At 35.9% G+C, this 24,956-nt stretch overlaps 1 protein-coding gene across 1 annotated transcript in view; it reads left to right on the top strand.

The window, feature by feature from the left end:
- Obsc (Obscurin) overlaps positions 1-24,956 on the top strand; it is a 169,254-nt gene that overhangs the window by 112,219 nt on the left and 32,079 nt on the right. The window contains exons 12-30 of the mRNA XM_068770296.1: positions 1,349-2,698; positions 2,942-3,679; positions 3,915-4,157; positions 5,394-5,535; positions 9,410-9,600; positions 14,358-14,479; positions 15,443-15,578; positions 16,288-16,465; positions 17,558-17,735; positions 18,079-18,269; positions 18,641-18,796; positions 19,094-19,214; positions 19,598-19,758; positions 20,274-20,449; positions 20,984-21,152; positions 21,238-21,356; positions 21,875-23,041; positions 23,189-23,290; positions 23,469-24,278. Of these exons, the coding sequence (XP_068626397.1) occupies positions 1,349-2,698; positions 2,942-3,679; positions 3,915-4,157; positions 5,394-5,535; positions 9,410-9,600; positions 14,358-14,479; positions 15,443-15,578; positions 16,288-16,465; positions 17,558-17,735; positions 18,079-18,269; positions 18,641-18,796; positions 19,094-19,214; positions 19,598-19,758; positions 20,274-20,449; positions 20,984-21,152; positions 21,238-21,356; positions 21,875-23,041; positions 23,189-23,290; positions 23,469-24,278 (6,450 nt within the window). The remainder of the gene's footprint in view (positions 1-1,348; positions 2,699-2,941; positions 3,680-3,914; positions 4,158-5,393; positions 5,536-9,409; positions 9,601-14,357; positions 14,480-15,442; positions 15,579-16,287; positions 16,466-17,557; positions 17,736-18,078; positions 18,270-18,640; positions 18,797-19,093; positions 19,215-19,597; positions 19,759-20,273; positions 20,450-20,983; positions 21,153-21,237; positions 21,357-21,874; positions 23,042-23,188; positions 23,291-23,468; positions 24,279-24,956) is intronic.

Here is a 24,956-nt window from a genome sequence, read left to right as displayed (position 1 = left end):
AACTTGTTAAAAATGTAGTCGTGTGAATTTAACTTAAGAAAGTGATATAATTTTCCGGTCCCCCTAATACTATTAATTTTGGATTTAAAACTAAGATATGCTGAAGAAAATACTTAGATAAGAAGGACGTTTGAGATTATAAAAAACTGTCAATAGGTTGGAATGCTCTAATAGGAATTTTATCCCACCATCCCGATTTCTCTAAAAGACCAGTAGGAAGTTACAAAGTCGGTTCACTAGCATCTTAACCAGGTGGAGTTCCCTGAATTTACTCAACGTTTTGATTCTATATTTCTGATCCTTACAATCTGAGTATGTAACTCATAGTCCGAGTATGGAACGGTCTGCCGGTTCCTAATTTCCTGAGAAATATAACCTAAGTATCTTCAAGGTCAAAGTGACCACATCGGCGCTTTATATCGCGCCATACAAAACAAAAGTTACGGCCATCATGTGAATAGCATAGGATACCGATTTCGTTCCGTTTTACTGGATATAGTAAAGAGTATCTTGCTTCATTGCGTCTAACACGTTCCTAAGTAAGAAAAGGACCAATATTTAGCCACTTCCGCACATGCAGTGGTAGTCGTGCAACAAAGTGCACCGCCCGCAAGCCCGCTGATAAATGCGTGTGCGGCAAACAATGCGAATTACACAACTGCCATCGTCAAATCACTCAACACGTGTTTCATCCCTCCACGGGGCATCTTCAGGAGTTATGTTACACCGATTAGTGTAGTGAGCTCAGTTCGTCGCCGCTTGTTGTTTATATGCCACCTCCTCCCTCACTACCACTCAAAGTCACGTGACCGATCACGTGGGCTATTTTTATTATACCCTCTCTTACGCGTGAGTTATATTTGCGATTTCACGTAACAGACGAGTACCCCGGCAAACTTGTAATTAAAAATTATTTATATTTATATTATTAATTAAGAATTAGCGGAAGTGGCTAAATATTGGTCCTTTTCTTACTTAGGATGGACTTCCGCACGGTAACGCCTGATTCCATTAAATAACACGTTCCTGTTACGGTCATGGTATGGTACACTACAATAGCCAGACTCCTTAACACACAAATGTTCCAGAATTCCGGTTTACATGACGCCGTAAAATTAGTAACCCAAGAAGACGTACCATCTTTGTTCAAAACCACCAGTGCATATCGTTTAAAAATATTTAAGTAAAATGTTTGCTTATTTGTTTAAATTAAAGGTGAACAAAGTAGTTAGTGGTGATTACAAATTTTTACTTAGCAATAGTGTTATCGTTTCAATTGGAAAAGATGGAATTAATACTTATAATCGTATGGTATAAAAGATATACTATATTTACATTCCTTTCACAGTCGCACTAGCTGAACACGCCGCAGACGATCTCCGGATACTATCGCCGGAACAATCACGATCAGAATACCAGTCACCAGAACCAGAAGACAAAAAAAAGAAAAGACAGCATACAGAAGAAGACCAGAAAAAAGAAAAGAAGACCCGAGTGGAAGAAAGTGAAGCAGAGATACTAACGAAAAAAGAATCACTGGAGATATTACAGACTAAGAGGAAAGCATCTGTAGAAAGCGCCCAAGCAACAAAAGTACAAAAGTCCGACATAAAAGAAGTATCAACCAGCGAAGCTCACGAAATAACCAGTTCAGAAGAACGTGGTAAAGTCACGGCTGATTTAGAAATTAAATCGTCTGTGACTGTACAAGAAAGTGAAGTTTGTCAGGTACAGTCAACCTCTGTCCTTGAATCAACGGAAGTAGAAAATAAAACCGACGAACAACCTAACAAACTGTCTCAAACCACCGAAATCAACGTAGAAAGAGTAGCAGGAGAAAGGAACGTCGCTTTATCAAAAACTGAGAAAATAGAGACTGAAGGAGACGTGACATCTGCAACTGTAAGAGCCGAATTCGAAATTCAAAACGAAGAAACTTTCATCGTTTCGCCACAAGTGTCGGAAAATCCAAAAACTGGGTTATTCGTCCAAGAAGAGTCATCTTCAATTTCACTATCAAAACAGACGAAAGTTACTTTAGAAAGTTCAGAGGGAGAGCATTCATCAAACACAGCCATCCAAGTATCAACTGAACATAAATCAGAATCAAATCAAATCAGTGACAGTCAAACGAATGAAATAGTATCTATAGAATCGAAACAGCAACATCAAGATATTACTGACTCGGAAACAGTTCAATCGGAAACTCTAGCCACTGGAAGTAAATTGAAAAGAGATTCAAGAAAATCTGTTATCAGAAAAACACCTCGCCAAACATCCTCAGCAGAACAACCTAAATTAACAGCAGCCGAGCAGCCATTGGCTGAAGAAGACAGCTCATCTGAACAACGTGATATAGTTATTGAACAAACAACTTTAAAAGGAGAAAGTGAAGTTGTAGCTTCCTCCGCATCTGTTTCTCAACAACACACAGATTTATCTATAAATAAAAACACCGAGACAAAAGAGTCAGCAAAGGAAACTTTTAAAGAAACAGTTGAAAGAACAAATGATCAAGTAACATCAACTGAAATAGAGAAGAAGAATAACAAAAATAGTGCATTTGCAGAAGAAAGCGCCGTTGGCGCTGTCTTAGAAGAAAAAGTCGTTGCAAGTAGTCAAGCTGTAACCGCAGAAGAAAATATTGCAGACGAGATGTCGTCAAGATATAATAGTCGGAGTTCAAGGATATCTGGAGGTGAGTTTCACACACGATTATAATCCTTATCTATGAATAAAAATACAATCACTTGGTGACTCTCAATCATAATTTCAAACTTAAATCCATTAATTTATGTAGTGTAAATCATCTTGTATTGTACTCTAAAGATGTTAGGACTCTGGAAATTTAAAATTTCTATTTTGCGTGTATAACTTTATAAATATCTTCTTGACTGCTCTTTTCTTCTTGACTATTCTTTAATATGTTATTATCTTATAGAATACTCCAGCAGCACCCGAAAGATGTCTAGCGGTGGTAGATATGAATCTTCTACTGGCACTAGCGTTTCATCGTATTCTCGACGTGAAAGTGGCTCTCGATTGGAGAGTGGAAAATATGAAACTAGTGGATCTATTGAAGGTGTTACTTCCTCTAAATTCGAATCTAAATATTCCAACGCAAGCGCTCGAATTGAAGGCGGTAGCTATGGAATAGAATCGAGCTATGAAAGTAAAGTTGATGGAGGTTCGAAATACGCAATTGAATCGAACTATGAAACATCTAGTAAAATCGATAGCATAGCTTCAAAATACGGAATCGATAGTAATGGAAAAATCGATGGACGCTCTTCTAAATACAGTATTGAAAGCAGTTATGAAGGCGGCATTGCTGACGGTGGAGACAAAATTGAATCCTCTTTCGAATCCACTAGTAAAATCGACAGCATCGCCTCTAAATACGGTCGCGATCTAAACGGAAGAGCTGAGGGTCGCTCTACAAGACTAAGCATTGACGCAAGCTATGACGGTGAAAAGATTGAAGGCGGAACTACACTTGAATCCACATACGAAAAATCCAGAAACGGAAAATCAACCACTGAAAGGAAATATTCAAAAACAGGCCTATCCAATGGGTCCGTTACTGAAGAATACGAATCATCGAGGTCCGTTAGCAAATCTAAAGCTATAGACGGGAAGCCAATTTTCACGAAGACTCTCGAAGGCCAGAACATCGAGCGTAAGTACAAACCCAACGTAAAGCAGAAATATCTAAAATTAAACACCTTAGTGCTTGTACATAATGCTTTTAGATATCTAACTTACACAACACATTTTTCTAACCATGCTTATATTTCCGTATACAATTCGCACGGTTATGATAGATGAGTATTTATTACATATTTTCATGTTATCACTTTTGAAACATCTGGTAACCGAACGAATTGGACCCTAATGATGGTTTGAATTCTCAGCGGGTGAAAACGTGACGTTTGAGTGTTCGCTTCTCGAATACGAGGGGGTGAAGGTGACGTGGTTGAAGGATAACAAACCGTTGACTGATCGTCTGATGGATCGATGCTCCATCACCGCGGAAGGCGGTCGCTTCAAGCTCCTCCTGATGCACTGCAGAGAAGACGACGCCGGGACATACACGGCCATCGCGGAGAATGTAAAAGGCAATGCACACTGCACAGCACAGTTAGTTGTACAAGAACGTAAGTATTTGAATTTTTACTTTTACATCGCACGATCGAACTGTGATTCTTTGTGGACTATACGGAATATTGTATATCTCTCATAAATCCTCGAGCTTATAACAAAGAATTTTATAACGTCAAATTTATCAATTCCTTTTAAAAAAAAAATGTCTTTAGGTCTAATAAATTTATTAGACCTAAAGACAATTTTTTTTAAAAGGAATTGATAAATTTGACGTTATACATTTAAAAAACTTTTAAGTTAAACGGTTTTTTGATACCCATATTGTGGTGGTTGTGAAAAAATATGTACCTAGTCCGCCATATTGGAACGGCGTCCATCTTTAATTTCAATTTTTGACATAATCATCGTGTTTTACTAATGTAGCCCTTTCATTTCATACCCATATTGAGGGGGTTAAGGAAAAATATTTAATCCGCCATTTTGTATCGGCGGCCATCTTAGATTTATAATGTTATTGATTTTATTATATTATATTGTCATCTAAATTACATGTGTGTACCAAATTTCAGATCAATCTAACAACGGGAAGGTGCTAAAATTTCAATTTCTAATTTTGACCCAAACAAATAAATTCCGTACGGGTCGAACTAAATAATACCGTTTAAAAATATGTAAAATAGAAGTAATCGTGTACTAAAACTATGTTATTGGATTTATCTTAGCGTTTTCTTAAATGAAATCAGTTCGATCGTGTTAATATGATTCTAATTTCCTTTTCTTACAGAGATTTCTACTTGATTTGATACAAATTATTATCACATTTATCTCTAAGTCTGCATGATTCAGTGCATCATCACCAATTAAGACATCGTAAAGCGTATAACTAGTTATCACTTGTACTGTCCTATAATTTTCCTGTATTTGGCACTGATTTAAATATTTAGCGGTACACGGTCGCATGCTCTGTAACCTATGTTTTTGCGATTTCGTCCTTTCGCTTATTTCTTATTTCTCGTATTCAAGCTTCCTAATTTGCAAATCGATGAACTTAGACCAACTTTTTTAAATATCTGCAACGTTACTTTTATTGATTTATACATTTACATTATTCTTATTATTTCTTCTATCTGAAAATAATAGAGATTTGCCAATATTTTTTTTTTGCAAATCTTTACTTAGATTAATTATTACGAAATTAAATTTAACCAATAAGTTGTCGAATGTATCATTGATTCGGAAATGTTCATTTATTGTATCTATGTATATTTATAACAATTTGACATCTGCAGTGACACCAGAGGAACGTAAAGAAAGGAATGCTCTAAACGCACCGTACTTCTTGGTGGCCCTGAAGGACACTGAGATATTGGAGAACACCTACTTACGCTTCATGGTTAGGGTGAAGGGAGACCCTAATCCTACTGTCAAATTGTAAGTCCTACTTCTTTATTCATCAGATCAGCCGATAGATGCTCACAGCGAAGCTAAAGCCTCACCCAAAGATTGCCTCGATGATCTATCTTTTTTGTTACCTACTGTAATCATAAATTCTATCGTTATCATCATAGGATATCCACTTCTATACCTAGATCTATCGTATAGATTCCCTACCGGCATCGCTTCATCTTGTGATGATTTTAACAAGATTATCTGTTCACCTTATGGGTGAACATTCTATGCTGCGTAGATGTGTGGTTTTACTCCAGAACCTGAAGATGCCAGCGGCTCCTGCACAAATGTATCCCATTCAATCCCACTTGCCAACCCCCTGGACTATATCATCTTTCCTTGTCATAAATTTACTATTATATATTCTTCATTTTTGACTAAAAAGGTATCCCTTTTGGAAGAGATCATCTAGGTCAGGTTGCAATTTGATCGTTAAGGGAGAATATTCGAACGTTGAATCGAAATTATTTTAATATTTTCGTTTTAATATTAAAAATATTTGTTACAAAGGGGGCAAGAAAAAGTTATAGAAAGTTTAAGGAGTGGAATGGCAGATAAAAGGTTGTAAAATACTAGTCCAAGTTGTTTCTACTACTACTGCCAAACAGCAGTAAATGTAAACATTGTTTCTTCCTACATTTCGTGTTGTTAATAATTTTGTTAGCTGAAACTATTGTATGATTTTGTACTAAAAAATGATATTTTTATTGTGGAGTAAATTTTTCACGTTTCGTATTTTAATAGTGTTAAAATAAAAAGGTATGAGTAATATTTATTGTAAGTCATTTAACTGCAAGATAGTAGATTGCATGCGCCAAATTGTTTTAATCACAATTGTTATTTTGGCGCTTCTCTTGGGGCAGTCACCTCTCGGAGAATGCCAATTCAGCCAGACGATGGTTATTAGATTCGTTATTACGTTCAGTGTTTTATCATTCGCTAACGTTTGTATCTGTTATGATATATATGTATAGTTACTGCTTGTTGTTCAAAGTGTACAAAAGATTTTTGCTGCCAACATATTTTCAGTTTGTCCCCTAGTGCCTTGGCTAGCTAGCTTGCTCACAAAAACTGCTATTCCAAATTCAATTGTTACTCCATTAAATATTGTGTGGTAGTAGTGTATCGTGTGAAATGTGATTTAAAAAAAAAGTAAGTGTGTGAAAGTTTATATTATCTGTGTCACTTATTACACAACCAAAACGGTGAGTTTTTTTTTCTTTTTAACACACGTAACCTTTCGAATACTGGGCTTTTAGCCAACTGGAGTTACATCGTTTGAAATAACGATATATTTAAACATGCGCCATTGTAATTTCGGTTTAAATATTCTTTGTTTAAAATGTTAGATACAAATGTTAAATGCATGTAAAATCAAAATTCCATTAATATAACTTACATGTTTACTTAAATATATAACCAGTGTGTGGTATATCTTAAAATCTATGTTGTTTTATTATATTTCTCGAAGAATAACCAAAGAATTTAAATTCAAATTTACAGTACCCCGCAATAAATATTACACATCGACTTTTGGAAAGAGACATTCGGCTAATTTTCAGCTTCGTAGAGCACTATCTCTGTCTCCCACTACCTATGTAACGTTTTGTCAGTCGTTATATATCGTGCGACAGAGATAACGCTCTACAAAACCGAAACTAGCCGATTGTCTCTTTCCAAAGGTCGATGTGCAATATTTATAGCCGCGTAGTGTAGAACATTATTATTTACACGCAGTTCTGAATCGTCGTTAATGAAATTTAGTAACTTTTGATGTATACATTATAATATTCTACATGTAAATGAGTCAACAAACCAATTTCTATTAATTTTTTATATACATTAATATAAACAGAATAAAAAAATACTTTTGTAAAGTTAAAATAGCTTTTAAAATGTATGATCGATGTTGTATGATTTAAAATTAGAACAGTCTCATTTGAAAATAAGAATTCACTGTTAATAGGAGTTGTAAGACAAAATAAACTTTAAAATAAAATTTTACGTAGAATATCAAATGTCATATTATATTAATTTTCGTGTTTTGTATCTTTACGCTAATTCGATTTATTTAGAATATTTGCCTTGTTGCCATCTTTACATTGTTTTTCTTTTTTCTGGTATTGTTGACTTCCTTAAACCATAATGAGTATAGTCTTTGAAAAATAATCATACCGGTGAGCTTTTTTGTCCTGAAGGCATCTTTTTATGTAGAGAAAATTTTTGCACTAATCGCTTTCTTCGGTTTTCATTAATCTGCGCACTAGATAGAGATATCTTAACACGGATTTATACCTAGTCTAGCCGTGAATTCTGTTACTGGCTGTTTACATACATTTAAAATAATACTATCGATTTGAATTTCGAACATTAGATTTGACGATAAAAAATTGGACTTCTTTCTCGCCATTATTGAATGTTTTTTTTTTTTTTTGGAAATTATTTGTCTTGTGGGGTGCTAAAGATAATAAAATAAGTAGTACATTCTGGTATATATATGAAAAAGGTCGACAAACTTCGTGGAGTCACTATTCGGTCTAATAATTTGGCTATTAAATCTTTGTCCTTGTGGAAAAAGTTCCAACTAGCTTTTCATCCTTTCTCGAATATTCTCTGCTTTTTTTTTCAATTCTTACCCATTTATTCATCGGTTTCTACGCATAGCATTTCTAGTAAGAAAAGGATCAATATATAGTTACTTCCGCCGTGCAGCAGTAGTCGTGCAATAAAATGCACCGCCCACCAGCCCACTGTTAAATGCGCATGCGGCAAACAATGCGAATTATACAACTACCACCGTTTAATCACTCAACACGTGTTTCACCCCTCCACGGGGCATCTTCAGGAGTAATGTTGCCTGTGGCGGGCTGTGCACTTTATTGCACGACTACTGCTGCATGGCGGAAGTAGCTATATATTGGTCCTTTTCTTACTTAGGATGAACTTCCGCAAAATAACGCCTAAATCCATTAGATAGTATTTGTAGGTTTTTAATAAGCATTAGTCTTTTGGTTATTGACGCCTGCTGAACAATTTCATTCCTTTCCTGAAATTTAGGTAATCTGAAAACGGAAAATGTATTTGTCGTTGAACCAACTAATTCATTTTACATCTAACGCTTAGGTGTAAGTTAAATGACTTACCTGTTTTTTTGGTTTCGGGAGTGAGCTTTCAAGTTATCGTGCCTCTGGGGGAGGACTGGTTATTGTGTAGTTCCTACTAAAACCTCCCTTGATCATCACCCTCAGCGTTGTAAGGACTCCTATACCATCTTTGGAAACTTTTTTTGTGCCGTAGTTCCTCCCATCATTCATTTATTCCTATGTCCCCAAGATGGGGCAGAGGGCGTCCACAGTACGTCGCCATTCCGAGCGGTCTTGAGCCTCGTAATTTTCTTCGCTCCACGTTATTTCAACTGCCTTCACATCTGCAGTGATCGTCCGCCGCCAGGTTCGTTTTGGGCGGCCACGTCTTCGCTTTCCTTGAGGATTCCATTCTAGAGCTTGCCTCGGTATGTTATCAGAGTCCCTTCGGAGCGTGTGGCCTCGGCATAGTTCCTCCCATGCTACTCGGGAAAGTCCGTTCCAGAGTATTCGTTGAAACACGATGGTTCGACACACCTTCGATGCATCACCGAATCTAGTGAGTTTATATCCTCCACCCTAAGCACCAGCGACTCCAAAGGGTCTTATTCTAGCATAAAGGATCCTACGTTAAGTAATGACGATGACAATGTTAGCAAAGAAATCCCAGCGTCCCAGAAATTTTACTGGTAATCTCCGCGAAGGATTCTGAGCTTGATCCAATTCATTTTCATCTGTGATATTCTTAGTTGTAAAACCTTGGTTATTTCCAGCTACCGCGACGGTAAGGAGATAATCAGCAAGTCGGAGAGCGACCGGGTGACGATCGTGCGCACGCGCAGCGACAAAGGTTACTACGAGCTTGTGATCGCCGACGTCAGCCCCGGCGACGCGGGCGTTTACTCCTGCCGCGCTATGAACATCTACGGCGACGTAGAGTCCGAGGCAAAGGTCACCGTTGTCGGTAAGTTACTTACTCCTTTACTTATTCAACTATATATTCCTTGATGACGGACCAATTTTGTCCTTTTAAATATTAGTCAAAAATAACTGAACTAATTAAAATAGTTACGTCATACATTAGTTCGGGGGTCGATTTCCGAGATTTTTTTTTAAATTCATGCATTTTGTATTAATTATTATATAATGGATTGCGAATATCATTGGCGAATATAAATCTCAACGAATCCGCTGGCTTGGTCACTTGGAGTGAATGGGATCGGATCGGAGCGTGAAGGTAGTGTACCTGGAAAAACCGAGGGGTCGAAAACCAGTGGGTAGACCCAGGTATCGCTGGATCAATCGCATTGAGGCAGACTTGCGGGAATTGAATGTCAGCCAATGGCAGACGATGGCGCAAGATAGAGGAAAGTGGAAGTCTCTCGCTTCGAAGGCCAAGACCCACTTTGGGTCACTGAGCTAGCGGAGTAGTAGTAGTAGTAGTAGTAGTATATTGGATTGCGACTACTCATAAACATCTGCGTACCATAATACCACACTCCGATCGCCAACCTGCCTGCCAAGCGTGGCGATTATGGTACATCCCCTATTTATATCTATGGGAGAGGTAGAAGGCATCTATAGGGTAAAAAAGAATAAGTAATTCTTCTTTTAAAAAGCGCTTTTTCTTACAATATTATCTCTACGTTATTTATTGTTTTTAATACTATTGATTTATGGATATGTTACCATACATTAATTGACAACAAATGAGCCATATGATCACCCTGTATTACAGTGATTTGCGGAAACAATGTTATGCTAAAACTCGTATAACGCGATTCGTAAAAAACATTTATTTTTTAAGATCTTTTTTTTTGACAGTAAAATGTTCGACTTGTGTTTGTCGTAATGTTATTACGTAATTGTTTACATGCTCATAAACATCTGCGTACCATAATACCACACTCCGATCGCCAACCTGCCTGCCAAGCGTGGCGATTATGGTACATCCCCTATTTATATCTATGGGAGAGGTAGAAGGCATCTATAGGGTAAAAAAGAATAAGTAATTCTTCTTTTAAAAAGCGCTTTTTCTTACAATATTATCTCTACGTTATTTATTGTTTTTAATACTATTGATTTATGGATATGTTACCATACATTAATTGACAACAAATGAGCCATATGATCACCCTGTATTACAGTGATTTGCGGAAACAATGTTATGCTAAAACTCGTATAACGCGATTCGTAAAAAACATTTATTTTTTAAGATCTTTTTTTTTGACAGTAAAATGTTCGACTTGTGTTTGTCGTAATGTTATTACGTAATTGTTTACATCAAACAGTTGACAGGTCGACCTTGTTCACTGAAAACATCTGAAACAATTAGTGTTGTTCCATTAGTGTCATTATTTTAAATAATTAAAAAAAAAAGTAAAATAAAAAAAAAGTTAGACATGTCTTCCGGATCCGTTCTATACTGACAATGTTTATAGTCAAAATCAAAATATTCTTTATTCAAATACGCTACATGCACTTTCGAGTCGTCAATTAATATAAAACGTCAACATTGTTGACCACACTGACAGCTATCGCCGGCTTGTAAAGCAGTTCTGTTGAGAGCTGGCGAGAAATTCAACAGTTGCTCTTTATAAATATAGTTTTATAAAGAGCGCGCGACAATAATTATCTTCCTGAGTGAGCAACATTTAATTCCACGCATTAACATCAGTATAGTATTTATAAATAGAATAATATACTTTTTTTAATAATATCGCTTTTAAATCTCATCTCTCCGATAGCAGATGTGAAATTGATTGAGGAATTTACTTGTATATACAACCTTTGTGCTATATACGATGTGAAGTTTCAAAATAAAAAGGGTTTTAAAAATATAAATTCAGAATGAAAACGCAAGATTTATTTGAAATGATTTCAGTCATAGCATTTACCGTAATTAAAACAAGGATAAAAAGTTTCAATTTAAATATGTTTGAAATCCAGTATCCGTCTAGATCAGTGATTCCCAAAGTGGTCTATATCGACCCCTAAGGGTCTATGACAACCTGCAAGGGGTCTACCTCAGCGAAAAAAAATTTGGGGGTCCATGAAATGAAAATGGGGGTCCACAATAGTGGATCTCAACACATACACTGATAGTACCTATTTACTTACTTTGATAGTATCTTATAATATCAAAACATTTACATTATTTATAAAAGTACCCAAGAAGTAAAAAAAATTTTTATTTAATGTTACATATATTTTACATAACAGATACAAAATTTTATTTTGAGTAGTTTTAATTTAAATTCAATTAATAAATGTGTAAATTAACATGTGTTTTTACTTTAAGTTTTTAACACTAAATTTCACTACAGTTAGAAATTTACAGGAAATCAATATCAGATAAGTAGGGGGTCTACCCAACATGGAAAAACATGGCAAGGGGTCTACGACACAAAAAAGTTTGGGGAACTCTGGTCTCGGTTGTCATTGAATATCTATGGGAGGATTTACCATAATCTCCATTCTTGGAAGGCAGGCTGGTGATCGCAGTGTGGTATTATGGTACGCAGAAGACGATTCTGTCTATCTTCTGGAAACTTGCTTCTTAGCTGTGGCAATTCTATATAATTAATGCACAATATGTGAATTATATAAAATTATATCTTAGTAATCAAACTTGCGACCTATGATCATACGTCTCAGTCCTCTACCGCTGGACTACCACTTCTCATTGATTTTATATACAGGGTGATCAACGCCAGTTTGGCAAAACAACTCTGTGTTTGGCACTAATCCTAACTCCTGAAGATGCCCCGTGGAGGGGTGAAACACGTGTTGAGTAATTTGGTGGTGGCGGTTGTGTAATTCGCATTGTTTGCCGCATACGCGTTTATCAGCGGGCCGACGGCCGGCATTTCATTGCACGACTACCACTGCATGTGCGGAAGTGGCTAAATATTGGTCCTTTTCTTGCTTAGGATGGACTTCCGCGAGGTAACGCCTGATTCCATTAAATATCCAGGTTTTTTATGCTTTTAGGGGCAAGATGTACGTTTTTATAATAATATCTCTGAAAGCAATTTTAAATTTATTTTCAAAAATATTTGAATGGAGAAGAGATAAACGGAAATAGTGACTAAGGTCTAGGACTCCCACGGGGGGACTTCTGCAAGAGCTGTCACTCGTCGATATTACCCGCTTAGCATTTCAACATCAGGGCGACGAGAGTGCCGAACCTGCTTGGCCGGTTGCTATTGCTATATTGTCTGAGAAGAAGTGTCAGACAAAACTCTAGCAACGCTTTCTAGATCTAGTTCATGGACCCTTCCGCTCTTTGAACTCAGTACCGATGAAGCTGTAAAAGCCTTAGGGCTAACAGCATTAACATCTTCAGAAACAATACAATACATAGCAACGCTTATATCTAGGATGATCGGAGGGTGGAGATAGGTTAGTTAGGGAATGTCTTAAAATCTAATTTTTTTAAATAAAGAGAGAGAGACCACATTTTACTGCCGTATATTTTGCTAGTCATTCAAGAAATATCATAAGTCCATGTTTAAAAGTATGAAGAAGTTTTTATTAAAGGCTATATCGTTCTAAATGGATAACAAAGGTAATAAAGTTAACAACAATAAGAGCTATTCAGTTTAATTTGCCGAATGACGCGACTATTGGGCGGCTTCCAGTGTTTGTTTACCGCCTCCTCCGCTAAATATAGCGCCGCAATTTGCGGATTCTTCTGCTATTGCGCAACGATAGCGAAAAACTGAAAAATTGATCGAGCTATTTACGATCCACTCTGATTCTGAAGTCGAAATGGGGAAGAGGATCGAAGAAGACCGCATCGCCTTTTTCAGGGTAATATTTGCCCTATATTTCTCCAATTCTCCAAAAATGTAGAACAATATAAGAGAGAAAAGAATAATAATCAGAAGTAATACAAAAAGGGTCGAACAAGATCCTATGCTAGTCATCATTAAAGTCAATATAGGTCTAGTAAATAAGAGAAGATGCTATATTCGAAAAATTCGAAAATTGCGTAGTAGTTTGTAAGCGTGTTGTATTTACATGTATACAACTATTTACAATTTACAATTTCGTGATATAGTCTCGTGATATCGTCCGAATTAAAATCGGCGTTGGAATTTTAATTCAATCATAAAAGAACGCGCACGCTACATTTATATTATTATTTATATAAAATTATTATACATGCAAATAAATAAAATTTGGTTGTCTGTTTGTAATATTAAAATAACTTTATACTACACGCATATGAAAATATTTACGATGTATATACCGATTTTTTTTTAAATTTTAATCTGTTTGTCTGTCTGTTGGTTTCGGCTAGTCTATGAAATGTCTGGACTGATTTTAACGGTACATATACTGGCAGGTAACAGTCGTAATAAGAAATAATTTTGACTATTTTTATTTTAGAAAAATTCTTCAACGAAAAACAAAATTAATTCCACGCGGGCATAGTCGAGTGCACAGCTAGATTTTATAAAGTTATGAGAATTCCTGACGCGTCATTGTCTGAGAAAAGCGCACAACAAACACGTTCGATTTTTTTTTATTCACGTTACATTGTTAGTGCAAAACATTCCCAAGTAGTATTGTTATATAAGTACTTTCATTTTAGAAATAAATTAAATTAAAAAAACTAAACTAATTAGTTTTTTTGTTAAACTCCTCGCATACGAAGTCACAGACACAGCTAGTTTTAAATAACCTTGGATTTATATTTCTCCCTTCTTTTAGACGACAAGAACATCTTCGGTGAACTGCCTCCAGGTGGTGAAGGACTATTGGCAAAAGGAGAGAAAGCCACGTTCACTTGGAAGAGAGATGGACAGCCTTTCGACCCGGAAGAGAGATTCAAGGTAAGCTAACAATAGATCTCTTATTTTACTTCCTAATTATTAATAAATTATTTAAAAAAAAAAACTTATGATTCTTGCATAAAGATCTTAAAAGTCTAATTTTTATTGTAAATAACTTACAGTTTTTGAGTAATCAGCATTTGTAATATAAGTTAGTTAATTCATTGGTTGGATTAGTATATCTTAAAACTAATATTATTATTACTTTGAGAGTAGCTTTGCCCCGCGGCTTCATCCGCGTGATATTTAACAATAAACTTATTTAGGTATCACGATTTACATAATTTTTTATGTCACCTACAAACACGAAACGTCATTCATTCATTCGCTGTTTCCGTTTCAATTCAAATTAGCACGAACTGTTATTGAAGTATAAGAAATTTATTGTAATGACAGTGGTGCCATCTGTCTAAAATTGGTTATACCAATTTAGAAACCTCCTTGGGCTCATGCACAATAACTTTGTTGAAGGTCATCACGTGATCTAATGCATACTTTACGATTTTATAAAGGACATACAGACTATATATAAATATACTAATGGCCCCCTTATTGGGAACATCTCGTATATTCCTCTGTCTTGGGTACGCAGGAACAATTTTTCAAATAATTTGTTCAATATCTAATTTTATTTATTTGCTTCTCTTTCGTATATCTCAATTTCTTTCACTGGTTTCTCTTTTTTCCTTCACATAATCATTCATTCTATTATCATTCATACATCACCTCTTTTTTCACTATTTCCTCCTGGACAGCCTTCTTAAAATTTTTATTTACTTTTATTATTATAACTCATATATATATATATATTCGATTTACAGGAAGCCTCTCGCGGATGAAGGCTTCGTCCAAAGAGGTTTTTTATCAAATAATACGAAACTATTAAGACACTCAAAGAAATGCGAAAGTAACTTCCAAGTAGCTTCGACATTCAGTGGTTCAAATTAGTATTTTCATCACCAGGTGCTGCTGGGAGAAGACGAGGATTCGTTGGCGCTGGTGTTCCAGCACGTGAAGCCAGAAGACGCCGGTCTATACACCTGCGTGGCTAAAACCAGCACCGGAAATATATCCTGTTCAGCCGAGCTTACAGTGCAAGGTTTGTTCTGATCAGCTTTGCTTTTGCTTATACCATGTTCATCATCATTTCACATGTCCACAGCTGGGCGTCTGCTGATGGGCGCTTTATATAGATAGAACTATAAAGACATAAAACTTACCGTGTAACATAAAAGTAACACTATCATCAGCCAATAGGCACATACAGCAAGCTTGTTTACCGCACGCGCATTTATCAGCGGGCTGGCGGGCGGTACACTTTATTGCACGACTACTGCTACATAGCGGAAGTAACTATATATTAGTCCTTTTCATAATTAGAAAAGTATAAAACAAAAAACTAGTTTAGGAAAATGTTACAATGACTGTAATATTATTGGGTAGAGAAATAAAATGAAAATTGATAATAACAGTATCCAGGAGGAATGGCGAAGGATGAGAGGTGATGTATGAAAGGTAAGAAGGTATGGAAAGGAATGAAAGAGATTGTGATGGAAAAATAGAAAAGCTAGAGAAAGATGCCGAAACGGATAAAAGAAGAGCGAGAAAATAAAAAGAAAATTGTGAATAAATTATTGAGAAAATGTTGCTTCTGGTCCACCCATGATGAAGAAACAACTAGATGTCCTCAAAAAAGGGGGTCATAAAAGAAACTATAAAACCCACAGCCTTATTATCTAGCGTATAGTTTTAACGGTCTCGGCGACATCTTCGGATCTTTGATATATAAAGTCTTTCTGATCACCAAGGTGCCGTCCATGAACTTCACCGGGAACCAGAGAAGCCAACGCTCGTGATAGAGCACCGTACAGCCGTGGTCTCCGCGGGCGGTTCAGCCATGATCGAGCTGCAATGCAAAGGATATCCAAAGCCCAGCGTCGTGGTCAAACACGACGGACAGCTCGTGGAACCCGATTCCAGGCACAAGTCAGTATTTATTTAAACCTTCAACGATTTGCACCTCAATCTATTTATTTGACCTTTGAGTCGTATAAGTTACTATTATTTAATTTTAAAAAAGTAATAAAAAAGTATAGATATAAGAACATCTTCATTCATCTCGATTCAGTTTACAGCGATTTCTAGAATCTTGTGTTTTATTAAAATGCAATTTAAAAATATCCAAATATTTGTGTATATCACACACCTCAGAATTATATTACTCGGAGAAGAATTAAAATTATACGGATATTGTAAAAATGTTGAATTGCGATCTGCCTTGGCCGAAATCACAATTTCAAATTCATTGGCATGTTGCGACATATCCAATAAATATAAATAAAACACTTTTCACAGTTAAAAAATGTTGACTTATATATATATATATATATATATATATATATATATATTTATATAGGTGTTTTTGTGTATATGTATATATATAAATAAATATCTTACTCAGTAGAAATCTGTGTATATGCATATACATATAATACTGAGATCAAATAGTAACATGAAATTGTTTATAAAATAATAATTTGTTATTTATTTTTCAAATCAATTTCATTCCCTTCAAAGTAATCGACGTCCGATAAAAGGCACATTTAACAAGGTTTTTCCTGTCCTCGCAACAATCGGAATAGCCTGTTTCCGGTATAGCCTTCAAGATGTTGGATTCCGTTTTTATCTCTTCAATCGTGTTATAACGGCGATCCCGTGTTGGACTTTTAAGTTTTCTGAATAGCCAGAAGTCGGACAAAGTCAAATCAGGCGAATACGGAGATAGTGGAATGAAATCAGTCGGATTTTGAAGATTATTTCTAAAAAACAATCAAGTTGTAACGCTTTTGAGACGCAAAACATCTTTCAAAATAATTTGGGATAAGACAAATGATATTCTAACTTTTGACAAACATGCTTACCAAATTTTATAGACAGTCCTACCAATCTAGGGAAAATAATTTACCTGCCTTCCTAAAACTCGGGAGCTTAAAATGACAATTTCATCTTACTTTTTATCACAGTAATATATCCACATATATATATCGTTTATATCAAAATACACAAATCTGATGATAGGTTCTTGTACGAGGATGAAGAGTCTATGTCACTGGTCATTAAGAACGTGACCGCTGCCGATGCTGGTGAATATCACGTGACCGCCAGCAATGAGCTCGGTGAAGACACCACCGTTGTACAACTGCTCGTCAAGGACGCTCCCAAGATCAAGAAGAAAATTGAGAACCAATCATGTATGGTGCGTATCTTCTTTTTTCCAGCCCTGGATTTACATTTTCCATCTGTATCAATCTGGACATTTTCACCGTAGCATGTAACCTTGGGTTTTGCCGCTGATCACTGCAATGTGGTCATTTCAGGACTCCTTCACCTGCCCACGAAGACACGTAGATAATCTAAAAGTTACAGTTACATAGCTTTGGCAAGTTTGAGTAGCTGTACGCAGGCTATATAGTGCATAAACAACTCGAAGACATATGCGTCTTCGAGTTGTCTCTTTGGAAATCCATGGAAGATGCCTATATCCAAGAATAGATGTCAATTTGCTGAAAAGTTGATGATATATAGATGACGTTTTACAGGTGGGCGACACTCACACCGTTACAATAGAAGTTGAAGGTACACCCGTTCCGGAGGTCTCGTTTTACAAGGACGGCGCTGAAATCAAGAGTTCGGAAAGGATAATCATTGTGAAGGAGTCCGACCAGGTCTACAAGATCACCATCAAGGACGCGAAGCTCACTGACACCGGATCATACTCCGTCGTCGCAAAGTTAGTTCAATTACTTCATCAAATCGTCGTCATCTTTACGCCTTTGAGACTTACTTATTCCTTTTTAAATAGTAAACGATATGACAAAATTTCTTACAGGTATACTATTTAAATTATTTTTCTTATTAATTTGTCTTAAGAAATTCATATTTTTTCAATATCAAAAGTTAAAGTTCCAAAAATATTACAATCTATGTATAATTTATAACTTATCGCAGAGTTCTTATATCCGCAACGGGAAAATCGACCGCCAATGCCATCTATCGACATCGTCCAAAATTAAAGCGTTCCTAACGCCATCTAGTTTAAAACTATAGAAACTATGTATCTAGTGACTTTTAAATATAAATAAGTGATATTGCGATGTACAGGAACGAAGTCAACCAATGCTCGGACTTCTGGCAATGGCACGTATCTTCCGCGCCGAAGATTATCAAGAAGCTGGGCAGCACCAAAGTCTGCGAGGAGAAAGAGACAGTCACCTTCAAGATCGAGACGGAGTCCGACCCGGCACCGGATGTCAAATGGTCAGTCGCTTCAGTTGCTTATTTAAAGATCGATTTGTGTGGTTTTTGTTTGTCTTATAGCATTTCCACTTTTGGGAACACATTAAAAAGAGAAAGAATCGACGGTAATCCGTCATTTAAGTATGTTTGTTTCGCTCTTATAACCCAGCAGTTTTACACAGTTTAAGGTTGTATCAAGTTGTTCTGGCAATCTTTGGCAAATTGTACTGCCAAAATTATTATCACAGGCTTTCTTGTACATTTTTAGAATAGAGGAATTATCAAGTCAAGTATATATTGAGTATTGCTATTCAACAGGTTCAAGAATAAAACAGAACTGACGTCTTCTTCGACGGTCAAGATCTCATCATCCGGTGAAGCGCATTCACTGGTCATCACTTCAGCTGCACGCGCTGATGCTGGAGAATACTCCTGCGAGGTGGGTTTTCTGGATCATATCTAACATGATATCAAACAAATATCAATAAATATTATATTATTTGATTATATTTGATTTGATTATATTGTATTAAATCTTTAGTGCTTGATGGAATATTGAATTAAAGACTATCTTATATTAATTTTGAATCAATGTTTAATACAAATTTACAAAACAACACATATGTCACTTGACGCCGTTCGCCATTTTTTATATTTCATAATATTTTTCGGCGTGAGACGCGGTTTTAACAACCGCCTACAAATCATACGCCGCGAGTCCTTAGTTTTTGCGCATGCGTAGATCGATAGATTGACAGATAAGCGAAAGCATTTTGACAACTGTGATTATTTCGCTACAATTCGATCTTATTTGGTTACCAGGTGCGAAATGTCCACGGCTCCGCAAGTGACTCCTGTCTGCTGAACGTGCGCTGTGCACCACAGTTCCATCGCAAACTTCAAGACCTCACAGCTAGCGAGGGTGACGTCAACGTTGAGTTCACAGTTGACGTAGAAGCCTACCCAGAGCCCAAGGTCCAATGGTAAGTACTAGTTCATTTAATTTTATTTTATTTTTACTCGTTCAGGACACTTAAAAACTAATTACATTTTAACAGACATTATTACATACATTGTGAGGACGTGCAAAAGGATCATAATCCTACATAGACAAAAGTTACTCAATAAACTCTATATCAATTTACATAATAATAATACCCATTACAATTTACAGAGGTTTTAATCACAAAGTTTTTGATATTGGCAGGTGTTTAAAAAGAGCATCTGTTCCATTACTAGCCTGCTCTTCTCAGTAAATTAGTTTTTCGAGCCCGTGGTAGCTTTACTTATAATGTTAAAATAATCGACTGTACAAATATGCATGTAAACGACCCACCATAAAGATATTTTGCGCTTGTGTGTAAGCGCAAAATATCTTTATGGTGGGTCTGACTACACTGACCTTTTTATACGATTATAAATAATTGACAGAGTTTTAGGTTGGTCAGAATTGAATATTAAAAAATCAAACGTAAATAAAAAAGTCCCAATTATTCAGGTACTTGGGAGACGTGGAGATAACGGAGAAAAAGTCAGTTTACACGCGCGTGGACAACGGCAGCACTCACAAGCTAATCTTGAAGGAAGTGTCCGCTGAACTGTCGGGCCAGTACAGCTGCAAGGTCACCAACGAGCTCGGGAACGACTCCTGTCAAGCTACATTCACTGTCAACAGTCAGTTGCATTGGTTTTCTTTTTTATTTTATAAGACTCTGATTTAATTATCATCATCTATAAAATTATTCTTCAGCAATCAACTTGGATCTAAAATTTGCTTATTCAGTCAAGATCTGGGGAAGTCGCTGAATGCTGGTGGAGAAAGACCTATCATCGTGTTGATCTTTGGGAGAGACTTATACCTTGCAGTGGGCATCTATCAACTGACATATAGATGATGATGTTATTGAATCTTCTGCCATAAATTAAACCACTTTATTATCGTAAAAATATTTAATATTTAAAAATATTAAAATAGTGTTATTATGCATTACTCAATATCCTTCTGGTAGGCTTTTTGCCCAGTCACTTCAAAAAGCATCCGCCTAAGAATTCTAAGGCTTTTGTGATCTTCCATTCCAGTTGGATGACTTAATTAAAGATTCAAATTGAGATTCGAATAAGTGTTATAAACGTCAACAAGTCTATTCAAATATGCTTGAAAACTAAGCATGTACCTAAAGATATAACATTTATTGTCCATGTATACAGGGAAACCCAGGATCACCAAGAGCCTGGTGGACATGACCGTCGATGCTGGGCAGACACTCAAACTGGAGGTAGAAGTGGAAGGTTGTCCAGAACCCAAAGTTAAATGGTATAAAGACGGCAAGGAGGTCACCACTGATGCCAGAATCAAAATAGAAAGAGACACCAAAAGGTTTGATGATAGATTTATGAAAATATTTACTTTAATTAACCAACTTGAACAAGGCTGTTTATACTTGAAATAAATATGTTTTCAGATTAGAAAATTATAACTTAACGGTAACACTCGTGAAGGAAGAAGATGGTGGCGAGTATGAAGTGAGGGCAGAAAACGAAATGGGTAGTGTCAGCTCTAAGAGTACGGTCACAGTGCACAGTGAGTATCATTCAGAATAACACGAAATCTTAAACGTCTGGTGATATCTAATAAAATTTGTAAAAAAACACAAAAAAATTTAAATTACTGGTAATCCCGAACTATATTTAGCAACAGATAATTTCAGCGAGTTCACACAAAACACATCGTACACTTAAATAAGGTAGAGTTATAAAACAACATGTAAGAGGAAACAACATTAATTCACACACCAATGGCAACTTGCAAACGTAGGTATGATAATAGTGATTTGGAAAGTAGTGTTACCTGAAGTAGATTACTACTGCATTGCACGCATTAATTTTGTTGTAGAATCCTAATTATGGATATTTTTATTTTTAGATATACCTAGTTAATATAATAAAGCATTCACTAGACTAGAATGCTCGTGTGATTTTCCTTAGTACCTAAACACCATGTCTCGCATTTGTACCTTCACCTTTTTGTGATGTCCTTAATACACTGAACAAACATCAAAAAATCATTATAATACCATCAATTTTCGTTATTTTTAATAGCTAAAGAAGTTCATTCGAGATTCAAGAAAGAAACAGCCGTTGAATCAGAGCTTGAGGAGGAAATCAAACTTCAAAAACAAGTAGTAGAGGATGTAGAGGGTACTAAAAATAAAAAGAATGCCACTAAAAAAGAAATAAACGATGCTAAAGACGAAAAACGAAATGTCGAAGATAATTCAAAAAGCGTTCGGTTCGAAGATATAGAACCTCCAAGTAAGATAGCTGAAAAGTCGTTGACCGAACCGGAAGTTATAGAAGAGAAATCATTCTGGGACGATGTTGATGATGATGATTTTAAAACAAAGAAACCTACAGTTGATGATGTTAAACCTGTCCCGGGTAATTTAGAAAAATCTTTCTCGCAGTCAGAATCTATCGAAGAAAAATCTATCTGGGATGATAAGCCGAATGAGAAAAGCAAAAAAGAAATATGTGACGAGGATTATAGAGTACCACAAAAAGGTAGAAAATCTTTTTCGGAACCGGAAACTTCTGAAGAAAAGTCTTTTGAGGATGAAAATAATACGAAAGTAACAAAGATACAGGTAGATGACGTTAACCAAAAACCAGAAAAACCTAAAAGATCATTTTCGGAACCCGAAAAAGCCGAAGACAAATCATTCTGGAATGACGATGAGAATGAAAAACAGAAGGAGGTACAAGTAAAGGAAGTTAAAGAAACACCACAAAAGAGTAAAATGTCAATATCCGAGCCTGAAACGGCAATTCATAATTTATTACACGACAGTGAAAATGAAACCAAAAACGTACAAGAAGATTATATCCAAGAAGAATCTTCAAAAGCGAAAACATCGTTCACACAGCCGGAAAATGCTGAAGAAAATAATATATGGGATGATAATGACAATGAACAAAGCAAAAAAGTGGAAATCGAAGAAATAAAAGAAGTACCTCTTAAATCTAGAAAATCATTCTCGGAGCCAGAGCCACTGGAAGAAAAATCATTTTGGGATGATAATAAAGATGAAGAATTAAAGAAACCAAAGGTCAAAGATATTGAAACTAAAAAAGAAAAAGGAGAAAAGGGATCAACAAAACCTGAAGCTGTAACAGAAGTTGAAATAGAGGAAGATTTGAAACCATCAAAACGTAAATCTGTTAAAAGACAATCTCTTAAAGAAGAACCGTTAAGTGCCGAAACTGAAGGTATAAATTATAAGATTGCTTTGAGCTTCCTCATATCTCTATAAAACAAACAGCTTATACACAGCGGGAAACACGATTTCGCCAAATAATATTGCATGCTTAACTTGTGTTATTTTTAACAAACGAAGTGTGATTTGTTATGTTTAGGCCGAGTGTTCGAAACAATAACCACGTTCAAGACAGGAGACGACGGGTCTATTATTGTGTCTAAGGTCAGCAGTACTTGCTCCCACGGCGCTATAGTGACAGGTTAGTATATTGCTTAGCTTATCTTCCTTCTCAACTACTCTCCTTCAGCCATCTCACTTCCGTCACATTCTATTTTTAGAAAAATTATCTTAAACTTTTATAATACTTGGTCACTTATTGCATGATCTTTTACGTAAGAATAGTATAAATGTGGTCATAATAATATTTTAACTATTAGGTCCAGCTGAAACACACACTTTGCATAAAATGACATCCAAATATTACGAAGACGATGATGGGTGCACTAGAAAAGTCATTCAACCAAACAAACCCCATTCTTCTTCTCTAGAAGTAGAAGAAATTGCGAGCCATAGTTATTTCTTATCAGATTTAGGCTATTACACTATACCTGATCATGTGAGAAGAGGAACTTATGGCATTATAGAAGAACCGCAAACCGACTCCGATGCTGACAGCATACGGTATGTGAGACATACTGGAAACAGAACAGTATCCATACATTCTGTTTCGGAAGACGAAAATAGTTGGCAAAACGAATCGTTATCGCGGGAAATATCAATAGAGGATCTGTCTAAATCGATTTTCGATATAGATGACAATCGTAAAATATTCAGCAAGGATTCATACGTACGACAGTCGTCATTTAAAGAGGACTATCTCACAAAGGACGGCGATGAAGAATCGATAATACTGAAAGAGAAACGCCAGAAAATATTTGAAAATGACATCACAGAAAAACTTATACATATTTCAAAAGAGTTCGATGAAAGCGAATTCAAAAACGTGGATGAAAGAATTGAAGATGTCAAAAATCGTATAATGGAGGAGTTAGTAATGGGGCACATGACGAATCCTGAAAACATGACTAAAAACGTAGCAGAAACGACTGTAGAAAGAAAGAAGAAGCACGGCGCAAAACTATTCAGCGTAGAAGAGGAGGAGGACGGAGAGTTGGAAGCGCTGCTAAGAAGAAGCCAGAGACAAAGAAGCATATTAGACGATATTATAAACAAAGAAGATGAAAAAGGTAATTGTCAAGTGCATAAATTATTGAAACGAGAATACTGGAAGGCTAAAATGATTTTTGTAACGCTACAAATTTTGTTAGGGGCATAACAAATTTATAATGTTGCTTCAACTCTCAATTCTTTCAATAATGCAGCTATTTTTTCTCTAACTATGATCTGATATTTACTTTGTAGTATTATTTTTCCATTCATGTAATTATTTGTGGCGATTTAAGCTGTTTTAATTAAAGAAAATACCAGATCTATGTTTACGTACATCAAAGCGTTCAGAAATTGATTCAATTAATGTTCTACCGTATGTTTGTTTTAGAACGCATGCGTAATAACATTCCCTTCTGGCATACTAATAAACGGACCACTTTGCGAAGGAGATGTTAACTTGTACTACTCGTCCACATAAAGGTAATTCTTATGTTTTACGTGTGTGTGTGTTAAATGTTGGCATGAAGTCGTAGTTGTTAAGCATTACGTATGTGTGCACGCCGTACAACGTAATTGGTATGTACACTCACACATCGATACGACACAATACAAATGTACCCAGCCACACAAACACACACGAAGGTGAGTATTTTTTATTAAGAGTATTATTTAAATAATAACTGCTGTAAATATGCAATATGATTTTATTTTTAGTATGAAAACTTTTTTCTAGTGCTGCATATGGTATTCCTCTA

The sequence above is a fragment of the Battus philenor genome, unplaced genomic scaffold (assembly GCF_028537555.1).
Source record: "Battus philenor isolate CCGP_79_NKW_IND1 unplaced genomic scaffold, ilBatPhil1.0.hap1 SCAF_3, whole genome shotgun sequence".
NCBI lineage: Eukaryota > Metazoa > Arthropoda > Insecta > Lepidoptera > Papilionidae > Battus > Battus philenor.
Note: the sequence above shows the minus strand (reverse complement) of the source record. Positions and strands in the feature narration are given on the sequence as shown.